A 22,103-nucleotide genomic window follows, 5' to 3' on the forward strand; every position below is an offset into this window, starting at 1 on the left:
CCCAGCTCCATATCCGACTGTTTGAGTTATGGATAATTCGCCTAGCGCTGACCACTTCGTACTGTCCATCAGGGACAAGCGGGTTAGGTTTCTCATGGACATTTATTCTTTGGCAAGTTCCGGACTGCGCTCTGTGAAAACTGCCTGTCTCTTGGGCCGCTATTCCCATTCTGTATGGGATGTTGTTGAGCAGGTGCTGCCTCAGTGTCCGGAGGGGTCCCGGACAGTTCTCTCCTGCTCTATTACGGAGGGGAGAGATGCGGCTAAGTTCACTATACGTTGTGCGCTTGATACCGCTGATTCACTGGGTAGAGCAATTTCCCCAACATTGGCGCTACGCCGCCATGCCTGTTTGAGGACGACTGTTTTTTCTGCGGATGACGAAAGTGATGGCGGTGGTCGTAGCTCATCTGCGCAGATCAGGGGTTTCAGTCTTCCCCTATCTCGACGACTGGTTGTGGAAGGTTGGCTCGCCCTAGGCAGCCGTCTCCCACCTCCAGACTACGGCCGACCTCCTTTATTTGCTAGGGTTCTCCATCAACGTGCCGAAGTCGCACCTGATTCCCTCCCAGAAGCTCCTCTTCATCGGAGCGGTTCTAGACACGGCGCAGTTTCGGGTTTATCCTCCCGAACAGCGAGTCCAGGACATTCGGGCTATGATTTCGATCTTTCAGCCCTTGTCCTAAGTTTCGGTCAGGACAACCTTGAGGCTGCTGGGACTCTTGGCCTCCTGCATCCTGTTGACCAACCATTCCAGGTGGCATATGCGGGCTCTGCAGTGGGACCTGAAGTTCCAGTGGGCGCAGCTCCGGGGGAACCTGTCCGACTACGTCCAGATCTCTGAGGGCACTGCTCAGCAATTGCAGTGGTGGCTCACGAATCAACATTTGGTCAGCGGCAGATCCCTCTCCCTTCCCCAACCGAAGCACACAGTGGTGACGGATGCGTCCCTCCCAGGATGGGGTAGCCACATGGGAGAGGCGGAGATCAGAGACCTGTGGTCTCCGGTGAAGTCCGGGCTCCATATCATCCTTCTGGAGCTTCGAGCAATCCTTCTTTCACTGAAGTCATTCCTTCCCTCTGCCACCACCACCATGTGGTATTGCAATAAACAGGGCGGGGTCCTGGACCCACGTCAGAAGGCTCTGCGCCTCTGGACATGGCTGGAACGTCACGGCATTTCCTTGACGGTTCAACACCTGGCAGGTTCTTTGAACGCCAGGGCGGACGTACTCAGCCGCCGGTATCTGATGGATCAGAAATGGCGTCTTCACTCAGAGGTGGCGCAAGGTCTCTTTCGACAGTAGGGAGAGCCTTGGTTAGATATATTCGCCACATAAGAGAACGCACAATGTCTGCACTTCTGTGCGTTGGAATTTCCAAGGCGGCGCTCGCTTGGCGGCGGTTTTTGTCGCGATTGGAGCTGCAGTCTGTTGTACGCCTTTCTGCCTACACCTCTTCTACCCAGAGTGTTGAAAAAAATTAGGCACAACCGGGCCCTAGTCCTCCTGTGGCTCCGTACTGGGCTTAAAGAGTTTGGTATCCTGAGCTACTCAGTATGAGCCTGGATCCCCCGATCCGAGCCTCTGCGGGAGGATCTTCTGTCGCAGCAGCAGGGGACGGTTCTCCACCCGAACTTGTCCAGCCTCCACCTACATGTGTGGCGATTGAGCAGCGACAGTTGATTCCATTTGACTTGCCTCCCGAAGTCTGTGATGTCATTCTGGCAGCCAGGCGTCCCTCCACTAAATCGGTATGCGCCCGCAGGTGGAACAAATTTGTGGCATGGTGCACAGCCAAGGCTATGGATCCTCTTTCTGTCCCTCTTTCTGAGGTCCTTTTGTTCCTCCTTTCTCTGGCTCGGCAGGGCTCTGCTCTGGGTACTATCAAGGACTGTCTTTCGGCCATCTCAGCCTTTCTGAGACTTCCAGATCAGCCTTCTCTTTTCAAGTCCCCTGTTGTACATAGGTTCTTAAAAGGCATTACGCATATGCTCCCTTCTTTTCCTTTCATAGTGCCTCAATGGGACTTGAATCTTGTTTTGACATCTCATGTGCTCTCCCTTTGAGCCGCTTCACAATTGTCTTTTACGTGTTCTAACTTTGAAAACTGCCTTCCAGGTGGCTATCACTTCTGCCACTTCTTCTAAGCTTCCTTTTCTGACAGTTCATCCGGACAAGGTTGTACTTCACACTCGTCCTTCCTTCTTGCCAAAGGCTGTCACTGTCTTCCACATCGGGCAGACTATCACCTTGCCCTCTTTCTTCCCACCTCCGCACCCTTCCAGAGAGGAAGAGAGGCTCCACCGTCTGGACCCAAAATGTGCGCTTTCCTTTTACCTTAATCGCATACAAGCATTCCGGGTAGATGACCAGCTTGTTGGATACGCAGGCGCCAAGAAAGGCCGGGCTGTTCACAAGAGGACTATCTCCCGCTGGGTCGTCTTGTGTATCAAGGCCTGTTATTCTCTGGCTAAAAACAAACCTCCAGTGGAGCTACGCGCCCATTCTACCAGGGCAACAGCAGCTACTAGGGCTTTTGGGAAGTGGTCTCCCTCTACACAACATCTGTCAAGCTGCCACGTGGGCTTCACTGCACACTTTTACAAAGCATTATTGCCTTGACAGTCAAGTCCGGAGAGACGTCTTCTTTAGCCATTCTGTTCTCTGGGACTTTCTGGTGAGATTGTAGTCCGCAGACCCACCACCGGGGTTGGTATTGCTGGGGTATCTATTCTAAGATAAGGAATCTAAGACTAACGTGTTTCTTTCAGATGAACAAGTTACTTATCTTCGGTAACAATATATCTGTAAGAAACTTTAGTTAGTGATAGAGTCCTTACCGCCCCACCCATCCTCCCCGTTCAACGAACTGATTTGTAGGGTTAAGGTCATCCTTTCGGGCCCTAGTTTCTATGCACCAGTGGTCAGTATCTAGCATGGCTCTGTGTTCCTGATGCAGAAAGTTGTGTACAGAACTGACGGCAGCGCACGTGGGTGCGTTTAAGTAGCTCCAGTGACGTCATCTCGGCGAATACAATGCCGACCACGCACGCCGAGCCGTACGACGACGCTTATCGACACGCAGGGGTACTGCTGACGAAAGTTTTCCAGATCCAGCCTGATGCCTGGGGATATTCTAAGGTAAGGAATCTATCACTAACTAATGATTCTTACAGATATATCGTTACCGAAGGTAAGTAACTTATTAGTATCATTTTCTCTTCTTCCCACCTCCCATTAACTAATATTCAGCTGTTTTTGCTAAGTTTCAGAAAATTAGAAATCTAGACATGAAAAAATTCATAAGAGTTATTTACCCTCTGCAAAGTGATTTTATGATTGATACGTTCTTCCTTCTACAGGATCCTCATCGCCCTCCCATTCCCAACTGCGGAACGATTAAGCCTAGTATTAGTTTTGCTATAGTTCGACCGTTCTTTGTCCCTTGTGGCAGTCAGATCTGAGATAAAGGGGCACCAAGAATCTCTGTACATTCTGTTCATGATGATGTTTCCAGTTCTGTTGCCAAAGAGATATGTCCGAGGGGAGCCACTCGTATGACTTAAAGTGGCCAAGCAAAGCTGTCCACTTGGAAGCTTTTTCATAATATGAGCATTTTGCAATAGGAAGAACCGATCAGTCAAAAAGTGTTACCAACGTTAGGTAACTTGTTGACTTCTATGACATGTTGAGGTGGGTTGTGTTAGCTGAACCTGAAGTTTCTAATAATATAATGTAGTGTACGGTAGAAGGAATGGTCATGACAGTGGTGTTGATTAAATGGGGAAAAATGAATGTCCAGGCATTTGAACGTCAGGGTCAAGATAATCTTCCTTAAGTAATACAGTTGTGTTTTGCTTTCTGTAAGTACCTGTATTATCAACCTTTCAATTATGAGATGTATTGTTAGCTATTTGAAAATGTACAAATAAATTAAGAAAAAGAATTGTTTTGCTTAAGGATATATACTTGCATGACTGAGCATCTGTGACTTGAATGGGATAAAGGCAAATGTCTTGGGTTATACTTGAGTCTATTGACGCATGCATGCATACCTGCATTGGCTGGAAGACAGCAAAAGCACTTTGAGCCTATTTCTACCTATGAAGGTACTAGCACTTCACTTGGATGCCTTCAACATTAGTCCATTTACATGCTTAACTAAAGATTAGTTTATTGCTCTTTTTCCTTACATCGGAAAATAGAATGACTCATTATTTTTCCATAATTAGGTACAAGGGATCAACTGATTCTTACATTGAAAAAGTAATGATATCTTCAAATGCTGAAGATGCTTTTCTGATCAAGATTTTGTTGAGACAGACAAGACGACCAGAAATTGGAGATAAATTTAGCAGTCGTCATGGGCAAAAAGGTACTGTGTTTTCAAGTGTTTTGTTAAGCTCAGAACCTTGCATTGGTGTTTTGGTTTATTCTGAACAGTGCTGTGGTGTGCTGGGATTCTTGAGGGAGAAAGGATGTTAATATAAAACAAATGTTCAAATCCTGTAAGTATTTTTTTAACATTTGTTTTATGAGCAATAGAAAGAAGGTAATGCAAATGGCATCTCACAAACAAAAGGACATTTGTAGAAAAACTATAACCTCTAAGTCACAAGTTCAATCATGTAATAAAAATCTCCATTCTTTGAAGTACGCTCCATGGGCAAAGTCCAACACTTTGAAATAAACAGAAGAAGGAAACTTCTGACTCACATATAAAGTGATGGGAAGCCGTACAAATAACTCTCCTCGCAGAAGAAAAACCTTAGTGCCCATTGGCAATACTTGGATACATTTTGTATTTTGCTGCCCATTCTTTTGAGCAAGCTTACTTACAAAAGGGGGTGAGCAATATAATTGATATTAAAGAAATTGCAAGACTTTAACCAATAAGTGAGTCAGGAAAGAAAGAACATTAGTGTTCAGGTTTTGGTATACTTTTTGTGTGATTTTGTTTTTAAACATTAGTTTTTTTCCATGGTGGTGGAAAGAAATGTGAGGGCTTAGCCATGATGGACAATTTGGAGGTCTCGCTGTCTGAAATAATAGACTGCCACCCCTGGAGCAAATGTTGAATCCTGCCTCCAACAGAGTAGCTGTGTGCTGAAAAGAACACACTAAAGACGTTTTTGGCTGTGGTTGTGGAGGAGTGGGGACCTGAGCTGCATGTTGTTCCTAATGCCCTGGGCATTGTTTTTGTGATCTGCAAACTCAGCACCAAATAGGTTGGAAGCCCTAATGGGCTAGTGGTGGGAACTGGCGTTTGCAGAACTGAGCCCCCTGCCATATCCACATAGGGGGTGAACTTGCTGGTGGGGCTGTCTGATGGGGGGGCAGATTCACCCAAGGAATGTGATGTGGCCCTGCTTTCCTTAAACCATTCTAGGTATAAATTTGCTTTCTCACCAAAAAGGTGATAGTCATTGTGAGGGAATGTGTTTTCGTATATGGTGTGGTTCTGAGATCTCACTGTGGTCTAAAGTCCAGTCAGGCTAGTTTGTCAAACTTCAGCTCAACCCTAGAAAGCTGTTGAAGTTTTAACAAAGGAACAAGTATAAAGCATTTGAATAGCATCAAAACAATTGGACAAGAAAGAAACACGGCTCTCAAGAAATCCGACTCCCGTTTATACGAATAGGCTGTATTTTTGCAAATGTTTAGATACCAGAATTAAAAAGATCCACTGGAGTGTTCCGGAGATAGAAATACTTAAAGAAACAGTAAATTACAAATATTCACTTAGTGCAAATAAGAATTGGCAAATTCAACGAATTTGACACTCAAACTTTATCAAGAAAACGTTGGTCAAAGTTAAATGCAGTCACTTCCACTTACTTTGGATGACCAGCTCCGGCAGGGAGCAGGTCAGGGGAACTAACAAAGACACAAAGAACAGTTACCGCATAGGAGAAGCAGTCTCCAGTCTAGTTACAGCGTTAATGGCAACTTGCCATTGACTTCTATGTAGTAGTCGTGATGCAAGGAATACAGGATGCCCTAGGATCAACAGGTCAACAGGACTTTTTCAGAGATTACCCCTCAGTCCACGGTGCTGGTGGGCTGATTTTGACTACAGGAGTCGAAGTCCCTTGAAGTTCTTTATGGTTCAGCAAAAGTCCAGTTACCACTGGATTACTGGTCTCCAGACACAATTAAAGCAGCAGTTCCCTTTTTCTGGCGATAGCTTGCCTTCTGGATGACCAAACTGCACTCCGATGACTCTTCTGGGTCAAGCAGACTCGGGAGCCCATTTTTGAGCTTTGGATCACAGCCTTTCAGGCTGCACTGCGGCGAGAATCAATGATCCGGTGATCTGGGCTACCAACTCGCCCAAGCAGACTTCCTCAGCTTTTATGGCCTTATGCTGTGAACAGGAAATCCCCCAGCTGACTCTTGGTGTTCTCCTCTTTTGGCTGGGGTTTAGGGATGACCTTTCCTCGAGACAAATGCAAAAAGAACAATTGATGGAGGGAGTGCAGAACAATGTCATACATTCACCCCAGTACAGAGATCTGGGCCTAAATCCATCGTTTTTTTGCTCACCATGCTATTCCAGTTTGGACCCAGCCATATGCAAATCAGTCTTGACCCTGCGCCCAATGGGAGCAGTCCAGCCAGAACTGCTAGGCCAGGTCCTCCCTGGACTGAAAACAAGCATCCTAGGACCGGTTTCGGGCTTTCAGCCCTCTTCAGCCAGGATAGCTTGACTCCAGTGGCATGGAGAGCACGGGACTCACGTCTGAGCATACCCGTCCCACTCGGGGTGACAAATGCCTTTTGTATCGCTTTGCTTTTCTCGAGACAGGCGCCTTCCTCTGTTCGCTGGCCTTAGGTGCAGCAGGCACATTCCAGTCTAAGGTGCAGCCTCTCTTTGCTGACACCAGGGCAGGCCTTCTTCGATCCTCTCTCCAGTCCAGACATGATCTGAGTTCCGGTGTCAGGGGTGCCTCTTTTATGCATAGAAAGTGCCCTTAGGGGAGGTCATGGTCACTAGCCAAGGGGCTACTTGCATTCTTCCTGCCTGATGAGAGCTCCCTGTGGCACCTAGCTGTCCCAGAGTGCTCTTATCTGCCAACTCCAAAGATGGCTTAACCCCCTTTTGTGTGTGAAGCTTGGTAGCCCAACCTAGAGGTGTGGCTACCTCCAGGCTACACACCCATGGGGAAAACCAGTCTGACCAGTGTTTTCCCTTTGCTGTCCTTGACGCCCTTATGTCTAACTAGACAAAGGAGCAACCTCTCTTGTGTGTGCTTGCCATTTGCCCACCAAAGGCAGCTCCGTCTTTGAAGCTCGCCGTTTAGGCTCACACCCTGTGTGGATTGTCCTGCCAGGAGGAGATAAAATATCTTCCCCCAGGAGATGCTATGTAGGCTTTCCTGGGAGTCACTTACACTTCTCCCCGGGAGGCCAGAACCCTGTGCTGAGGACAGATCTTTGTGTGCAACCGTAAAAGGGCACATGAAACTGTGGGCAGCAAAGGAACAAATTCCTAAAGCTGCACTTTACCCACCAGTGGCATTAAATTCAATTTAATCATTAATTTATTGCCTTGATTCTTTTGATACCTTCAAGTACCAACTTTAGCAGTCCCAGTCAGAAGTTAGCAGGGCTGAGATGTCAGCCTGCAACTTAATTCACCAATGAAGCTAGCCTTCCAAAAGTAAAAACAACAATTATGGTTTTTACTGTTAGGACCTTAAAAACAGTAACTACAGGTCCAACCTTTTAATGTAATCAAATCAGGGACATTTGTACAGCGCACATATCACTCAGAAGTCTCCTTCCCTTTAATGCTCAATGGCCTGCTTTAGGTGTGACTTACAAATGCTAAATAGGAAGGCTTTGGCTTTGTCATTGCTTGAAATGGCAAAGTTTAGTTAGCAGTTTAAAACTGCTCTGCCAGCCAGCAGTGGCAGGCTGGAAGTCATGATTTTGCCTTTTCACACTTGTGATGGCACAAGTAGTGCTACAGTCCACGATAGGCACCTTAACTTAGGCACTAGGTACTCTTGGTACTGTATACTAGGGACTTCCAGGCAAGCAAAGTTATGCCGATCAATCAATCAATCAAGGGTTTTGTAAAGCGCAATCTACTCACCTGAAAGGCTCTCAAGGTGCTGAGGGGTGGGAGAAAAAAAGGGGGAGGGGGATCCCGCAGTTCTCGGGAGGTTCACGTAGTTCCATTGAAGAGCCAGGTCCTTTAAGAACTTAGGGAGTGATGGAGTCTGTCGGAGGTGGAGGGGGAGGGAGTTCCATTTGTATTTCTTCAACACAGTGTTGTTCATTAGTGCGGCACTGTGTGCATTCAGTACTGCGAATGTGGAAGTAGATGTGTTTAAATGCCGGTAGTCCAAAACTAGACTGTATCAAGTGCCTGTTTTCATTTGGAGAAACAAGGGATTATTCATTGATGAGGTGCAATTTTCTATTTCACCTTGGTATTCAAGTTGTTTTAGGATGTCCCAAACTTGTTTTTTAGTCTCATGTTTAATGGGTATTGTCTCTGTGGTTGAGGAATGGGATTTCGTGATGAGGTGACTCATTGTCCCACCCAACATTATTGCAGTATAGTACAGGAGCTAGCACTAACGCCTACTCATTGGTGTACGAATTTTTAATTGATTCCTGAACGAGCTCAGAGAAAGCAGGTAAAATTACTGTTTCCCCCATTGGGCATTCCATTACGCACTCAGGTGGCCAGTCTTTTTCAGCCAAAAGAATGCCATAACCATATGTCAGGTTCTTCCAGAACAGAGCTGTGATGTTCTTGTGTATATCACCCTTCAACTGAATTGTTATTTTTATATAAACGATGGGGGGCACTTACCCTTGTTTCAGGTGTTTCCACCGTGATATGCTGACTCAGTGATACTGCCGCCAGATAATTCATCAGGTTCTGGTGAGGTATTGTGACTTCTGCTGCGCAGTCCAGCATCGTCACTGCCCATCCCCCGTTCAGAAGCAGAGTCCTCAGTAGCAGCGTCCTCAGTAGCAGCGTCCTCAGTAGCCCAGCTACCTTCTTCTTTTTTAGAATTGAGGTTTAACGCCTTCCCTGCGGGGCTCATTCCCCTGCTGTGCTGGGGGGGTGGGGGGTCGCTCGCAGCGCCGCGGTGCTCCTGACGAGCTCGGCTCGTCAAGCAGCACGGTGGCGCTCTGTTCATTACGAGCTGAGCTCGTCATGACCACGCCCGTTCCAATGGAATGCCCAGCACAGCAGGGGAATTATCCCCGCGTGGGCGCGGCTCAACGGCTCAATGGTCAATGGTCATGAGCTCGTCATGACCGTGCCTCATGACGAGCTGAGCTCGTCATGAGCCCAGAATGGGTTAATGGTCTTTGGTTTGTCTTCTTTTTTGAATGATGGAGTCTGATGAGCGCTGTGATTCCTTCTTTGGTTTCATGTGCTCTTCTGATCTGCGCTCTAACCATCCACCTCTCTCCAAACTTGTAGAGGATTAATCCTGAAAGCAGCAGGAGGAAAGTGTATCAGTATCCTAATACCTGTCAGGCTTTCTAATGTTATCATGGTTTCTAAAATGGTATATCTTTTAAGTGGGTGGTCTCCTGTTGAGGTGACCCATCCCGTGATTGTGTTTTTTTTGTTTTTGTTTATTGTACCATTTCTTCTTGGAAGAATGTGGTGCTTGCTTAGTTATCCTTTTCAGAATTACTCTTTACTTGTGATTTCTCAGGTCTGGCTCCCAAATTATCTCTACTTAGCTTTGCATAGGTTTCTTCGATAATTTTAGGTAATTCCCGCTCCTTTTGTGCAGGAGTGAAATCCCTCAAGAGTTGGCATATAGCTAACGCAGCTGCCTCCCCTTTTATGTTACTCGACATAATGGTGAATAATGTGGCAAAACTGCCCATCACTTCCATCCCTAAGTCCAGGACAGGTGCTGCCCCGTACTCATTCAAAAGCTGTTTCAATACATTAGGTAAGACAGCCAGTGAAGGGGTACAGACAGCCAGTGAGTTCAGGTGTAAACGGCAGCGAAGACTGTACCCGAAGTGACGTGCAGTTCCCACTAATCCGTAGGATTGCACCTTTGCTGGACAACATAAACTTTGGGTGAGGTGCCTAGACTGATTCCAAGCACCCCTGTATGATATGTTGGCCTAGAGACCAGCTAACTAACTCACAGTACTGCCATAAGTCCCTCTAACCCTACCAGGGAGCGAACAGTTTCTGGAAACCACTGAACAGGACAACCACGACCCCTGAGGGGTCGTGGTAACAGATCAGTACCTCAATTTCAGTCACTCGTATACAGAGAATACACACTAGGACTGGGATGTTTTAAACATATTTATTGAACCAACTTTGTTCTTGTGTAAAATAAATGTGATGCGATATTCAGTAGACAGAAACAGATGAAAGTGATTACAAGCACCAAAAGGGTAAATAGTAGATATAGTTCTACCATGGTGCTAAGGCAGTGTATATATGTAGGCATATAAAACAAGGTAGTAGTTTGGTGTACTCCTACTATATGAACCCTACCTAGAGTGTGTGTGAAGCCAAGAATCCCCCCAAGGGATGTTCTAACCCCATATCCTGGTGGGAGAGAATGTAGGACTCTGGCTTGGTCACAAACTGAACACCCATCAAGGAGATGTCAGATCGCTGCGTGGTGAAGGTTCCGCATGCAGGGACCCTAGGTGTTAGCTGAAGTGCTTCCTCTGATAATCCTTTGGAATTCTGATTATTTATGATAAAAATCATCCTTGCAATGTACGTATAGATTAGCAATGTTAAGCATATGTAGATAGCCCTGTTGCCCCGTGGATGAAGATAGAACGACATCTGTATATCTGTGCGTAAAGGCACTTGTACTTAGGGTTTGAGGGATTGTGATAATGTTATGTGAAGTCAAATGAGTAAACAAAAGTAGTTTCAGAGAAACTAATCCAACATTGTAATGCACGCAGATATGTGCAAAGGGTTACAGCAGAAATGTTATTGTGAAAAAGAGGACAATGTAAGAAATGATCAGCTCGCTACATGGACCTAACCCAGGCTCATATCACCAGGCTGTCCCCGCTGATGGAGCAAATTATATCCCCTGTTCCCTCAGGTTTTGTCCCTCTTCGCAGTGCTAAACAGGATCTCCCCCACAACACCCGCTGTAGTTGCCCTATTAGATGCTGGGAAGGCGGTCTACTCCTTGAAGTGGCCCTTCTTGAAAGCTAGTCTGATTAAACTGGGACTCTCCACCTGGTTCATCTCCCTGATGATGTTCTTATACTCTAGTTCGGTGGCATGCCTCCGAGTAAACAGTTTCCTTGTAGATGCGTTCCCTATCACAACGGGGACCAGGCAGAGCTGACCCCTATCGCACCTCTTTATCATCACAATGGATTCCTTACTCCATCACCTCCAGGAATGTCATATGCACCATGTCCTTCAGCTCACCCATGGCCCCCTTCCTCATTTCCCTGTATGCAGACGGCATCTTGTTGTTTGTTAGTCATCCCTTAGATAACCTTCCGCTTCTTATTCAGGAAATTATGCTCTTCTGTAACCTTTCTGGGCTTTAGATTAATTGGACTAAATCTGAACTTTTTTCCCTTACGGACATCTCCCTCCCCATCTCCGTGACTATCCCCTAACTTGGGCTGTGGTTCGCACCAGATACCTTGGTATCTGTCTCCATACAGGGATGACTATTGATGCCCTCGCAACTCAAGTAGAGCATTGGATTAAACTCTACCTATCTATAGCGGGACGAGTAGCAATAATTAAAATGATGGTCTTCCAACATTTTTTGTACATTTTTTGGCTATCCCTATACCACTTACACTTTTGCAGTACCCTACACAGTCACTTAATGCGCCTTTTCTATGTTGGGCTCCGCCCCACATCCAGTGGGATAACCTTACCCTGACCATGGCAGTTTCAGAGTTCCGGACCTCCATCTTTACTATCTTGCAGCCCAGTGCCATTACACACATCGTTTGTACCACCTAGATGCCTGCATCCTTTACCTAAAATCCGAGAGGGGCTAGCTGGTGGACCTGCTACACTCTTCTATTCTCCCAAAGGGCCTGCCATTTGACTCAGCGGACGTTCAAACCATCTCTGCAATGTGCTGGGCCTGGTGGACACACCAACGGGTATTGGGCGGAGGCCACCTCCAATCGCCTGTCCTTCCTCTAGCTGACAGCCCCTGGCTACCACTCACATGTGAAAAGCTAATACAACGTACCCTTCAATGCCATGATCTCCTCAAAATAAATGATATTTCCCTGATGTCCATGTCCTGACACGTGCCGATGATAGCCACTTTCAGAATGCCTCATACATGGATCACTTCCTGATTCAGCGACTACACAATACCCTGCGCTCCCTTATACCCTCCTGCTCCCTGGCCCTGGTTGACTTTCCCCACTTGTCATCTCGGATACTGAGAAAGACCAGTTGGGGTTCAGGTTATAACGACTCTGCACTGCCATAAACCCTGACACCACAGCTCAAGTCAGAGAGGCCTGTGGTGTGGACCTGGTCTCCCCCCCTCACAGACAAGGTGTGGTCCTACTGTTGTTCACAGACTCAATGTATCACAGTCAATCACAGACTTAAACCTCTCCATTTTAAATGTCTCCATCAAGCATACCACTCCTTTTCCAACATTGCAAAATTCGACCCTACAAGATTCGACCAATGCCCCAAATGTTCAGCCCCGACTACAGATTTTGCACTCTTCTCCGACATCTCAGCCATGAACGAAGTAGTGATGCACCTGTCCCCCTTTTAGCACTCCAAGGCTACACCGGCGATATTCCTAAGTCTGCTCGCCGGCTCATGTCATTGCACTTCTGCTTGCTAAGTGAGAAATTGGAATACATTGAGGTAGCGGGCGGGTCCCTACTGCCGCAGCACGGCTCAGAAGTGTGACGCATTGCGATGGGGTCAGCGGGGACTTCGCACAGCTACAGCCCCCCACATGCTGGCCTAAAGATTTTTGGCAGCTCCTACGGGTCCGTAAAAGCAGCCAAGTCGAGTCCCTGTGTTGCTCATCTCCTCCTTCCTTAGTGTTCACACTCAAAGTATAACTGTTGATAGACCCAGGAGCCCATGGTAAGCTCTCATAAAAGCGGCCGAGCTAAGTCCCTGTGTGTCTAAGGAGGAGCTGAGCAACTCCGCGACTCAGCTCGGCTGCTTTTACAGGAGCTTACCATGGACTCCTAGGTCTGATATCAACTGTTGTACTTTGAGTGTGAACACTAAGGAGGAGCTGAGTAACACAGGGATGCGGTTCAGCTGCTTTTACGGGAGCTAACCACGGACTCCTGGGGATGATATCAACAGTTGTACTTTGAGTGCTACTCGGCCTATTTCTCGTCTCTTCACCACATGCACTCATCCTACTCTACTATTCCGAAACAGTGGGTTACTAGCTCTCTGGTCTGATCTCCCTCGATAAGAACACTCTTTTTGTGTACCGACTGTGATCATTCGACGACTTACTCCTGGACTATGCTATCTACAAAGGAATGACTAACCACATAAATTCCCAAAAGCCTTGAACAAGTTACGTGGTGATGAAACCTGTGTTCGCTGTTCATCCCATAGAACATAAAGTTGTACATCATCTGTATCAGAAGACTTATCTGTTTGTTTATATTTTACAATAAACAGGAACAGTGCTCCTTACTAGTCCTTACTGTTTGGACAGTGTATCTTTAATACCATACCGCTTTGAGTGCTTTGGTTTATAAACATTATATGATTCGACTGACTGGACTTTTCCAGTTTGTCAGTAGTCACCTTTGGTAATAAGGTGCCCAAACCATTGTAGCACCATCAAACAAACTCTCTTTATGCTCTGCATTAGCAATACTCTCTGTACGTAGGGTCAAACGATGTGCGATACCTGAAATCACTGCTATTGATTCTTATAAAGTAAAGGCAAGGCAAGGTATCTGAACCTGAGGGGTTGCCAGAATGATGCTCCCCAATAGGATCAGGACATGGTCTTGGTCAAGGTCAGGACGCGTTTGTCTCCAAGTCAAGAGCAGGATGGGTTGTACCTCCAGCTCCAGCAGCAAATGATGCAAAAGGAAACTGCTTGGGGAGGGAGCCAGGACCGAAGTCAGCACCTGAGCCAGTGCAGAACCTAAAACTGGTTTGGCGGGTACAGATCGTGCTGAGTGTGGGCCCACCAGCTGAAGTCTAACTGGAGGCCCTCCTGTATTCTTGGGGCCCGAAGGTGCACCAGAGGAAATCAGTAAAGAGCGAAGAGCCGCGGTATGGCCTCTTGAATGGGCTAAACCTGCTGCGATGTTGTTGGCAGACCTAAAAATACTGGATGTGTTAGACCTGTCAGCCTTAGGGTGGTCTTCCCTCAAACTTTTTGCCTTCTTGCCCTGGTTTTTCCTGATTTTGTTTTTGCCAGCCTTGGGACTCTGCACCCTTTACCTCTGCTAAGCAGTGCTAAAGTGCATGAGTGTACTCTTAAAACATTGTTATACTAGCTTATCCTCAATTAGCATATGTAATATACTTGTAAGTCCCTAGTAAAGTGACACTACCTGTGCCCACGGCCTGTAAATTGAATGCACTAATTGTGCCACCCACTTATTTAACACTTTAAACATGTCTCAGGCCTGCAATTGCTGCCTGCCTTTGCAGGTTTAAATTGCCATTTCGGCCTGGCAAAATAAACCGTTTGCTGGCCCAAACCTTCCTTTTTATTAATACAAATGTCACCTCTTGGGTAGACCCTGGACAGTCCAGATGGCAGGGTGCCATGTATTTAAAAAGTATGACATGTATTTTCAAGTTTTTATATCCTTGGAGTGAAAACTCTTAAATTTGTTTTTCACTACTGCAAGGCCTACCTCTCCTACAGGCTAACATTGGAGTACCTTATTACATTTAATAAGCTGTCATGTCCAAATGAGAGCAGGTAATCAGTTCATGTTTGGTGTCTTGGGAATTGTAATAAAAAATCCTAACTTATCATGAAGTCGTATTTTAAATTACAATTTTGAACATGTCAGTATTAGAAAGTTACAAAAATAGCAATTGATGGACGGATTGCTGAACAATGTCAAATATTCCCCCCAGTACAGAGATCTGGGCCAGTTCAGAACCACCAATAGGCCAATCAGTCTTGATTCTGCTCCCTATGGGAACAGTCAAGCCTGAACTCCCAGGCGAGGTCCTCCTTGGACCAGAAACTAACAACCTGGTACTATTAGAAAGTTGGCATTTTACTGCTTAGCCATTTAGTGCCTGTAGCCTGTCTCTGGGTCGCATGACTGGGTGTTGCGGACATTTGGACTTTGTGTTATCCTTCTATACAGCCTCAGACAATAGAGAGCTTAGGTGTGCCTTAACCACTTAACCACAGCGGCAATTACGCCGCGGTGTGGCGGTTTAGCAGAGTGGGCGGGGCCGCGGCCAACGGACGTCCGCAGCACTACGGAGGTAGTGCTCGCGATGGCCTTTGGCCGACAAACGCATGGAAGGGGTTAAGGGCCATCATTGGCAGGATGGGATGGCGGAGCTAGGCCCATTCCTACTTACACTTGAGTAGACTGTATCCTGCCTCCACACAAAGGGCTGCATAGCTTGTTAGTTTGACTGGAGCCAGGGCAGGGAAGGCAAGAAGTCTGTGCACTTCAAAGAGAATTAGTAGAATATTCTCCCACCCTCTAGAGGAAGGGCACCAGATATAAACATTGGACCTTAGACACCACCTATTACTCTGCCAGGAAGAAGGACTACTATGCTGCTACAAGGACTGCCACTGTGCTGGAGTGCTGCTGTGAAGACCCGCTGCCCTGCTGTGCTGACCTGCTGACCTCCTGCCTGGGTGAGAAGTACTGAACCTGCATCTCTTGAACCCAAAACCCCTGAGTGACTCCAAGGCTAGGTGGCTGGCCTTCTGATCTGAATCCTCCGGTACATAACAGGCATCCAACAACCTTGCACCTGGAGCCTACCTTCTGTAAGTCTACCCTGCCAAGTGGTGCCACCCCAGTCCTGGACCCTTGAAAGTGGGCTTACGGTGCTCTGCCATCCTCCGTGGATATCTCCGATTCAAATGATTGGATTTCTGTCGTTTTGGGCTTCTTTTATTTAATAAAAATACGTCTATTTTTCTAACTTGGTGTGGGATGCTTTTTGTGTGGTGTTTTTCAGTTAATTACTGTTTGAAGTGTTGCGAAATACTTTACACGTTGCCTCTAAGTTAAGCCTGACTGCTCTGCACCAAGCTAACAGTGGCTTGAACACAGGTTAATGTAGGGTTTGCTTGTGCCTCACCCTAACTAGGATTTTGGTTGCTTTTTGACCAGGGCTTACACCCCAGTCAACCATAACCCAAGTTCTTTCAGGTTCCTTCAGGATAAAGTTCAGAATTGGCTCCAGTAAGGAATGGGAGCGAGGCCTTGAGGCACGTTGATGCACTCTGGAGTTCGAGAGTGCAGATAAGGGGCAGAATTCAGCTTAGACTTCTTATGTTTTATAAGACTTAGCAGATTACTTTGACCTCTCCAAAGATCTGCGGGAACTGGAACTTCCTTTAGACTTCAACCGGTTACAGCTTGGAGTATTTCGGTGTTTGGCAACGTAATGTTTTGCATTGTGGTCCTGTATGGTATTCAGGTATATCTGGGTGCTCTTGTCGTAGGTCCTGGACTCGTGTTCCGATTCCAGGCATCACAGGCATACCTCATGGTCACAGACATCTGTTTGCAAAAGTCCCTATAATGCTTAAACCGTGTAGTTTTGGGAGGATACATCTCTTGCCCTCTGTATAAATGTAGAAAAACTTGTCAAAGGAGGAAGAAATAGCTTTAGATTTTTGTCTGAAGGTATGAAAAGAAAGGAACTGTCATCGGATGGGTGGCGATTATATGGGGCTCCGCTCGCCACTTTCGGAGTAGACCGACATCAGCATGGAGCAACACAATGCTACCTACAGGCGCGCATGATTATACTTTGAACTTTACAGATATAGTCGGATGCCTAGGGAATATTCACAAAGTGAAGAATCTGCAGTTAAATAGAGTATCCACTCGAAAGAATATTACCGGAGGTAAGTAACTTTCTATATCTAGCAAATGGTGTAGTAGACGATTTACTCAGATTACTCGATAATGAGACACTCGATCTAAAATCAAAAGAAACAAATATCAAAAATAGATATCAAATCAATCGTTGACCCATGTAAAATCATGTTGGTAGTGCCTATAAAAAAACATGCCATTGGGCTTACTCGTCCGCTGCTAATCGTTCAGGTACAAATAACTGTGTACTCATGAACCGTAGTCTAACAAATGGGTGCTGCTGTTGAAGGAGAAATCTAAAACATATGAAAGACTGAGGTGAGCATGCAAACAATTGAGGAAACAATCATGCCAAACATGTCTGTGTATAAGTGAGAAACTACGCTTAATAGGTCATGCATGTGTGCAAGATACAATATGGGCAAAAGTGACTTAAGTAAGCATAAATCATAAACCGATATGAGCCACAAGAAGTCAGGAAAAACTTCTACTGAAGGTGGAAGGCAGGCAACATGCTTTACCTTACCTACAAGACTTAAACCGCAAAGCTGTACATGCGGGCAGTGCCCATGGTGCCATCCAGGTCTCGGTTCTCAGTCTCAAGGCAAGTACGAGATGCCCAGATGGAAAGCCTGAGGCATCCACCTAAGCCTATTTAGAGCCTGTTCAGCACTCTTATGGCTACTGGAGATGTGACCGTGGTAGAGGACTGGATCACCAGCAAGGTCAGTCATCCTCTTTACCCACCACTATAATTTCCCCGTCTGAGTCATTGGCAGTCAATAGGGAGAAGTATGCAGTTTTATCTGCCCAGCTGGTGCACAATTATCTTGAAACAGTGGATTGTGCTGGTACTTTGTTATGGGTTCTCTCTTGCTTTTCTGTCATCCCCCGCCAGTTCCTCTTATTTTTGCTCAGATATTGGAAGTAAATACCTCTATCCCTGCCAAAGAGGTTGTCCTTGCTGGCCAAAGGGTCAATAGAAAGGGACCCCTTGCACCTCTCCCCAAAGTGGAGAGGTGCAAGGGGTCCCAGTCTAATTACTTTTTGGTGCCCAAGAAAGATAGCGAGCTCAGGTTTATTTTGGACCATCTGAACACCTTCCTTCAGAAGGAAAAAATCTGAAGAAAGGTGTGCAGGATGCTGGCTCTGGCCCAGTCTCTATCCTAGATCCTGGGAACTGGATGGTGACTTTGGACTTGCAGGATACTTGCTTTCATGTACCCATCCTACAGTCCAACTGGCCTCCACTTCGCTGTGGTATTGAAACACTTTTAGTTTACTGTCATACCTTTTGGCCTCACCTCTCCAGGTATTTACAAAGGCGATGGCAGTGGTCGCATACCATCTTTACAGGTCAGGGATATTCATATTTACATACCTTGATGACTGGCATGCTCTTCACAGTCAGTCCGGGACCACCTGTGGATGATCACCTTGCTACTTTCTGCCATGGGGTTCTCCATCAAAAAGTAAAAATCATAAATTTGACCAGTTGATAGGATTCCCTTTATAGGGGCCGTTATGGACACAGTGGAATTCAAAGCCTTTCCGCCACCACATCCAAAGTCCTGAACATTTGGGCTACAATCGGGCTTGGTTCTCTGCTCAGATCGGGACAGTCCTATCTATCCTAAGGTATCTGTGGCTCGAACAGATGAACAAGTTACTTACTTTTGGTAATGCCTTAACTGTTAGAGACTATCTAGTTGCAGATTCCTTACTGACCCTCCCATCTTCCCCTCTGCAAACAGATTTCTCCATCTATGTGACACTTGTAGGTCCTTAGTGTCTGCACACTGCCCATCAGAATTCTGGTGGCTTAGTGATTCTGACACAGAAAAGAAACTGAAGTCACTGGGGTAGTGTCTACATATCCACCATGCATGTCACTTCTGATACTGATGACGCAGAGTGAACGACACTACCTACTGGTGCGCAGATGTACTGCTCAAAATGTTCCAAATCCAGTCTGAAGCCTGGGGAATTTTCTAAGGTAAAGAATCTCTCACGAGATAGTCTCTACCAAATAAGGCGTTACCAAAAGGTAAATAACTTGTTCATCTAGTAGTGCAGTAAGTCAGGGGACATGGGGTGAAGAGTAGGGTCTTGTGTGTTGTGACAGGAGGTGATAAAACTGTCGCTGGCAGGACCTTCAGGAGATTTCTCTGACTATCAACCTCCTAGAAGGCTTCCAGAATGTCAGGGCAGACAAGCTCAGAAGATGTCATTTAGCCAGCCACAAGTGGTGTCTGCACTCCGATCTAGTCTTCGCTTAACGTGGTGTTCCTTGGCTAAATATCTTTGTTACCATCAAGAATGCTCATTGTCGAGCCTTTTGTGCTCTGTAGAACTCTGCTTGGGGTTCTCTGGAAGACATGTTCTAGTTTCCAAGGGATTCTGGTCTCCTTATGCCTCTCCACTTTGGAGTCTGGTGCTCCTAGCTACTGAGTGAGCAGCAGCCCTTCTCCATTTATCTCTTCGGGAGCATCTACTGTCTCAAAAACACCCGAACGTTCGCAACATACACCTCCATGTGTGCAGATTGAGCGGAACCAGCCGTGTGGCTTTAACCTACTTGCGGAAGCGATTGATGGGATTTTGGTTGCTCGCTGTACGTCCATGAAGTCAATGTATTTTGGCTATTGGGCAAATATTGTGAGCTGGTGTGAGTTTCGTCGGGCCAGTTTATTTCAGGCTAAGCTTTCAGATGTATATCTGTTTATTCTGTCTTTGGTCTGGCAAAAGCTACTTGTCTGCCATTTCGGCCTTTCAGCTTTAACCTTATCAGCCCTCTTCGTTCGAATCACCTGTTGGGATGCTTTTTTTTAAATGGCTTAGTTACACATTCAGTCTTGCTCCCTTTATTATGCCACAAGGATACCTTCATTTGGTCCTTAAGTATTTGATCCCATGCACAGTTATGCTTTCAGATTGCTGATTCCTCCTCGCTCCGGCATGCTGTGTCAGTGAGCTGCAGGCACTGCCAGTGCAGCCTGTGTATAGCACCTTTTTGCCTAGAGATGTCGGTGCCTAGGACTCGGACACCGTTTCTTCTGACGTGGGGCAGTCTATCACGCTCCTCATTTCTTCGACTTTTGCATGGGTTTCAAATGAATATTGCTGCCATTTCAGGACACCTTTACAGCTTGTTGAGGCACAGCACTTTGAAAGGGATCTTCTGAGATCAGAAGTTGAGGCGTGAAAAGTTTTTGATGATGCAGGGCCATTTTGTAGCAGGGGAGGTGGGCACCCAGGCCTGCTACTGCTGTAGAGAGTGAACATCAGAGAGGCATTCATTTTGGTTAGGTGATGGATGTGGCCACTGCATTGTTGCAGAGTCTGTTCCACTGTGTCAGATAGACTGCTGAGAGTTAAGTTCTGTGTCCACGTATGTGCTTGCTCTATAAAGGGCTTTCTGCAGGAGAACTGTCAGGAATAAAGCGTGTCGGACTGTGGGTTTACGTGTCCCACGCCAGAGAGGAGGTTGGGTACAGTTGCTTGTTTCCTGAAGTAGTTATTGTATTCTTGCACTGTTATGCTACATGTTACTTCATTTTCACCATCTGTGCGCATCTGTAGTGTGTGATGTGATGGTAGGGTAGTTTTTGGGTACTTCCAAATCATGCTATTCGGATTTTTTTTGTTGGGTGTGTGTTGTACAGTAGACAGGGTGAGGGAAGTGTCTTATTAAAGTGCCCAGGAACACCTAGAACCCTGGCCATGTGTTCTGCCGATGTGTACAGGTGGTACATGTGATACCTGTGTGCACTAGAGTGCAGATGAGCTGTGCCTTGATCCAGTGTGCAGCAAAGGGCGTTGTAGAGTATTGTTGTTTCACTGAATGTGGTCTTCTCTCCACAGTTGATTGTAAATAATTCATGTGGCTGAGTTGTCTTCAACCACGGTGTGTCGTTGTTGCCCAACTAGTCTTAGCTAGAGTCTGTCTCTTACAAATTCGTCATTTCTCACCTTATGAAGATCATCAAAATAAGACTACCAGAAACGTTTTCGCCAGCAGTCGACTTTGTTAAATATAATTGTGATTCCTGCACAAGCTATCACAGTATAATGGGCCACTTCTACTCAGTCCCTATCTTTGTCCTGCCAACAAATATATATAGACATGGATTGAACTAATAAACAGGTTGGTTTGCACAAAAGCACGGTTCTATTGTTTGTGGAAGTTGTTGTTAGTTATCACATTGGGATTTAATAGAAAATCTAGCACAGCTGGGCAAAGACGCTGGCGCTATAGGTGTAAATAATTCTGGTGGCAACCAGGATCCTTATGAGGTGTATAGTTTTCATGCCATGACGGCATTAGAAAGAGGTATTTGAGGCGGCCTTCTGAATATATGAAACATTTCGGCTTGGCATGAATACGCCTTTTGTTATATTCCAAATAACAAGAGTTGGCAAAACCAGTAGGTCTGGCTGTTGCAAGCTAGTGTGATAGTTATATTTATTTTATTCTCAGCATGTGCCACAAAATAAAGACTATAAAAAAGAAAAGATACTGCTGCCTAAACATGGCGGCCACATACTGTCAATAAGACATTTACATAAAAAAAACACACATCATTTCATTGGAATAGCAGATGTGTTTCTTAGCAGACAGGGTACTTAGAAAAAGAACAGAAATGAGTTTTATTTTTAGTACACATCCATATAGGCTCAAAGAGAAAGTACAATTGGCTTTGATTTACTGTAATTTGACAACAGAGTTTACACACTGGGGTATGACAAAGAAAAGTAGAATGTAAAACATTTTTAAAAAGCATTGGTAAAGTATGACCCAACTAGCATTTTCACTCAAGTACAATTTTTTCTAGGCGGTTGGGCGTATGTGACCAAACCCATTGTTGTCACTCACAATGCAAGAGAGCTAATGTCTGAAGTAGGCTGGCCCATTGCCCCCTGCTGTATGCTGTGGTGAGAGAAAAAATGTGAATGTCAGTTAAAAAGTCTAATGGATGAAATATGCTGACCCACGGCCTGTCTACACACACACACACACATGCATGCAGAACTATTAAATTAAACAAGCATTTCCACGGCTAATAGGTTTTGCCT

The 22,103-nt window shown here is 45.9% G+C and overlaps 1 protein-coding gene across 1 annotated transcript in view; it reads left to right on the forward strand.

Moving 5' to 3' along the window:
- POLR3B (RNA polymerase III subunit B) overlaps positions 1–22,103 on the forward strand; it is a 943,591-nt gene that overhangs the window by 744,594 nt on the left and 176,894 nt on the right. The window contains exon 23 of the mRNA XM_078673925.1: positions 4,235–4,377. Coding sequence (XP_078530051.1) covers positions 4,235–4,377 — 143 coding nt within the window. The remainder of the gene's footprint in view (positions 1–4,234; positions 4,378–22,103) is intronic.

Source organism: Lissotriton helveticus, chromosome 1_1, assembly GCF_964261635.1.
Source record: "Lissotriton helveticus chromosome 1_1, aLisHel1.1, whole genome shotgun sequence".
Classification (NCBI taxonomy): Eukaryota; Metazoa; Chordata; class Amphibia; order Caudata; family Salamandridae; genus Lissotriton; species Lissotriton helveticus.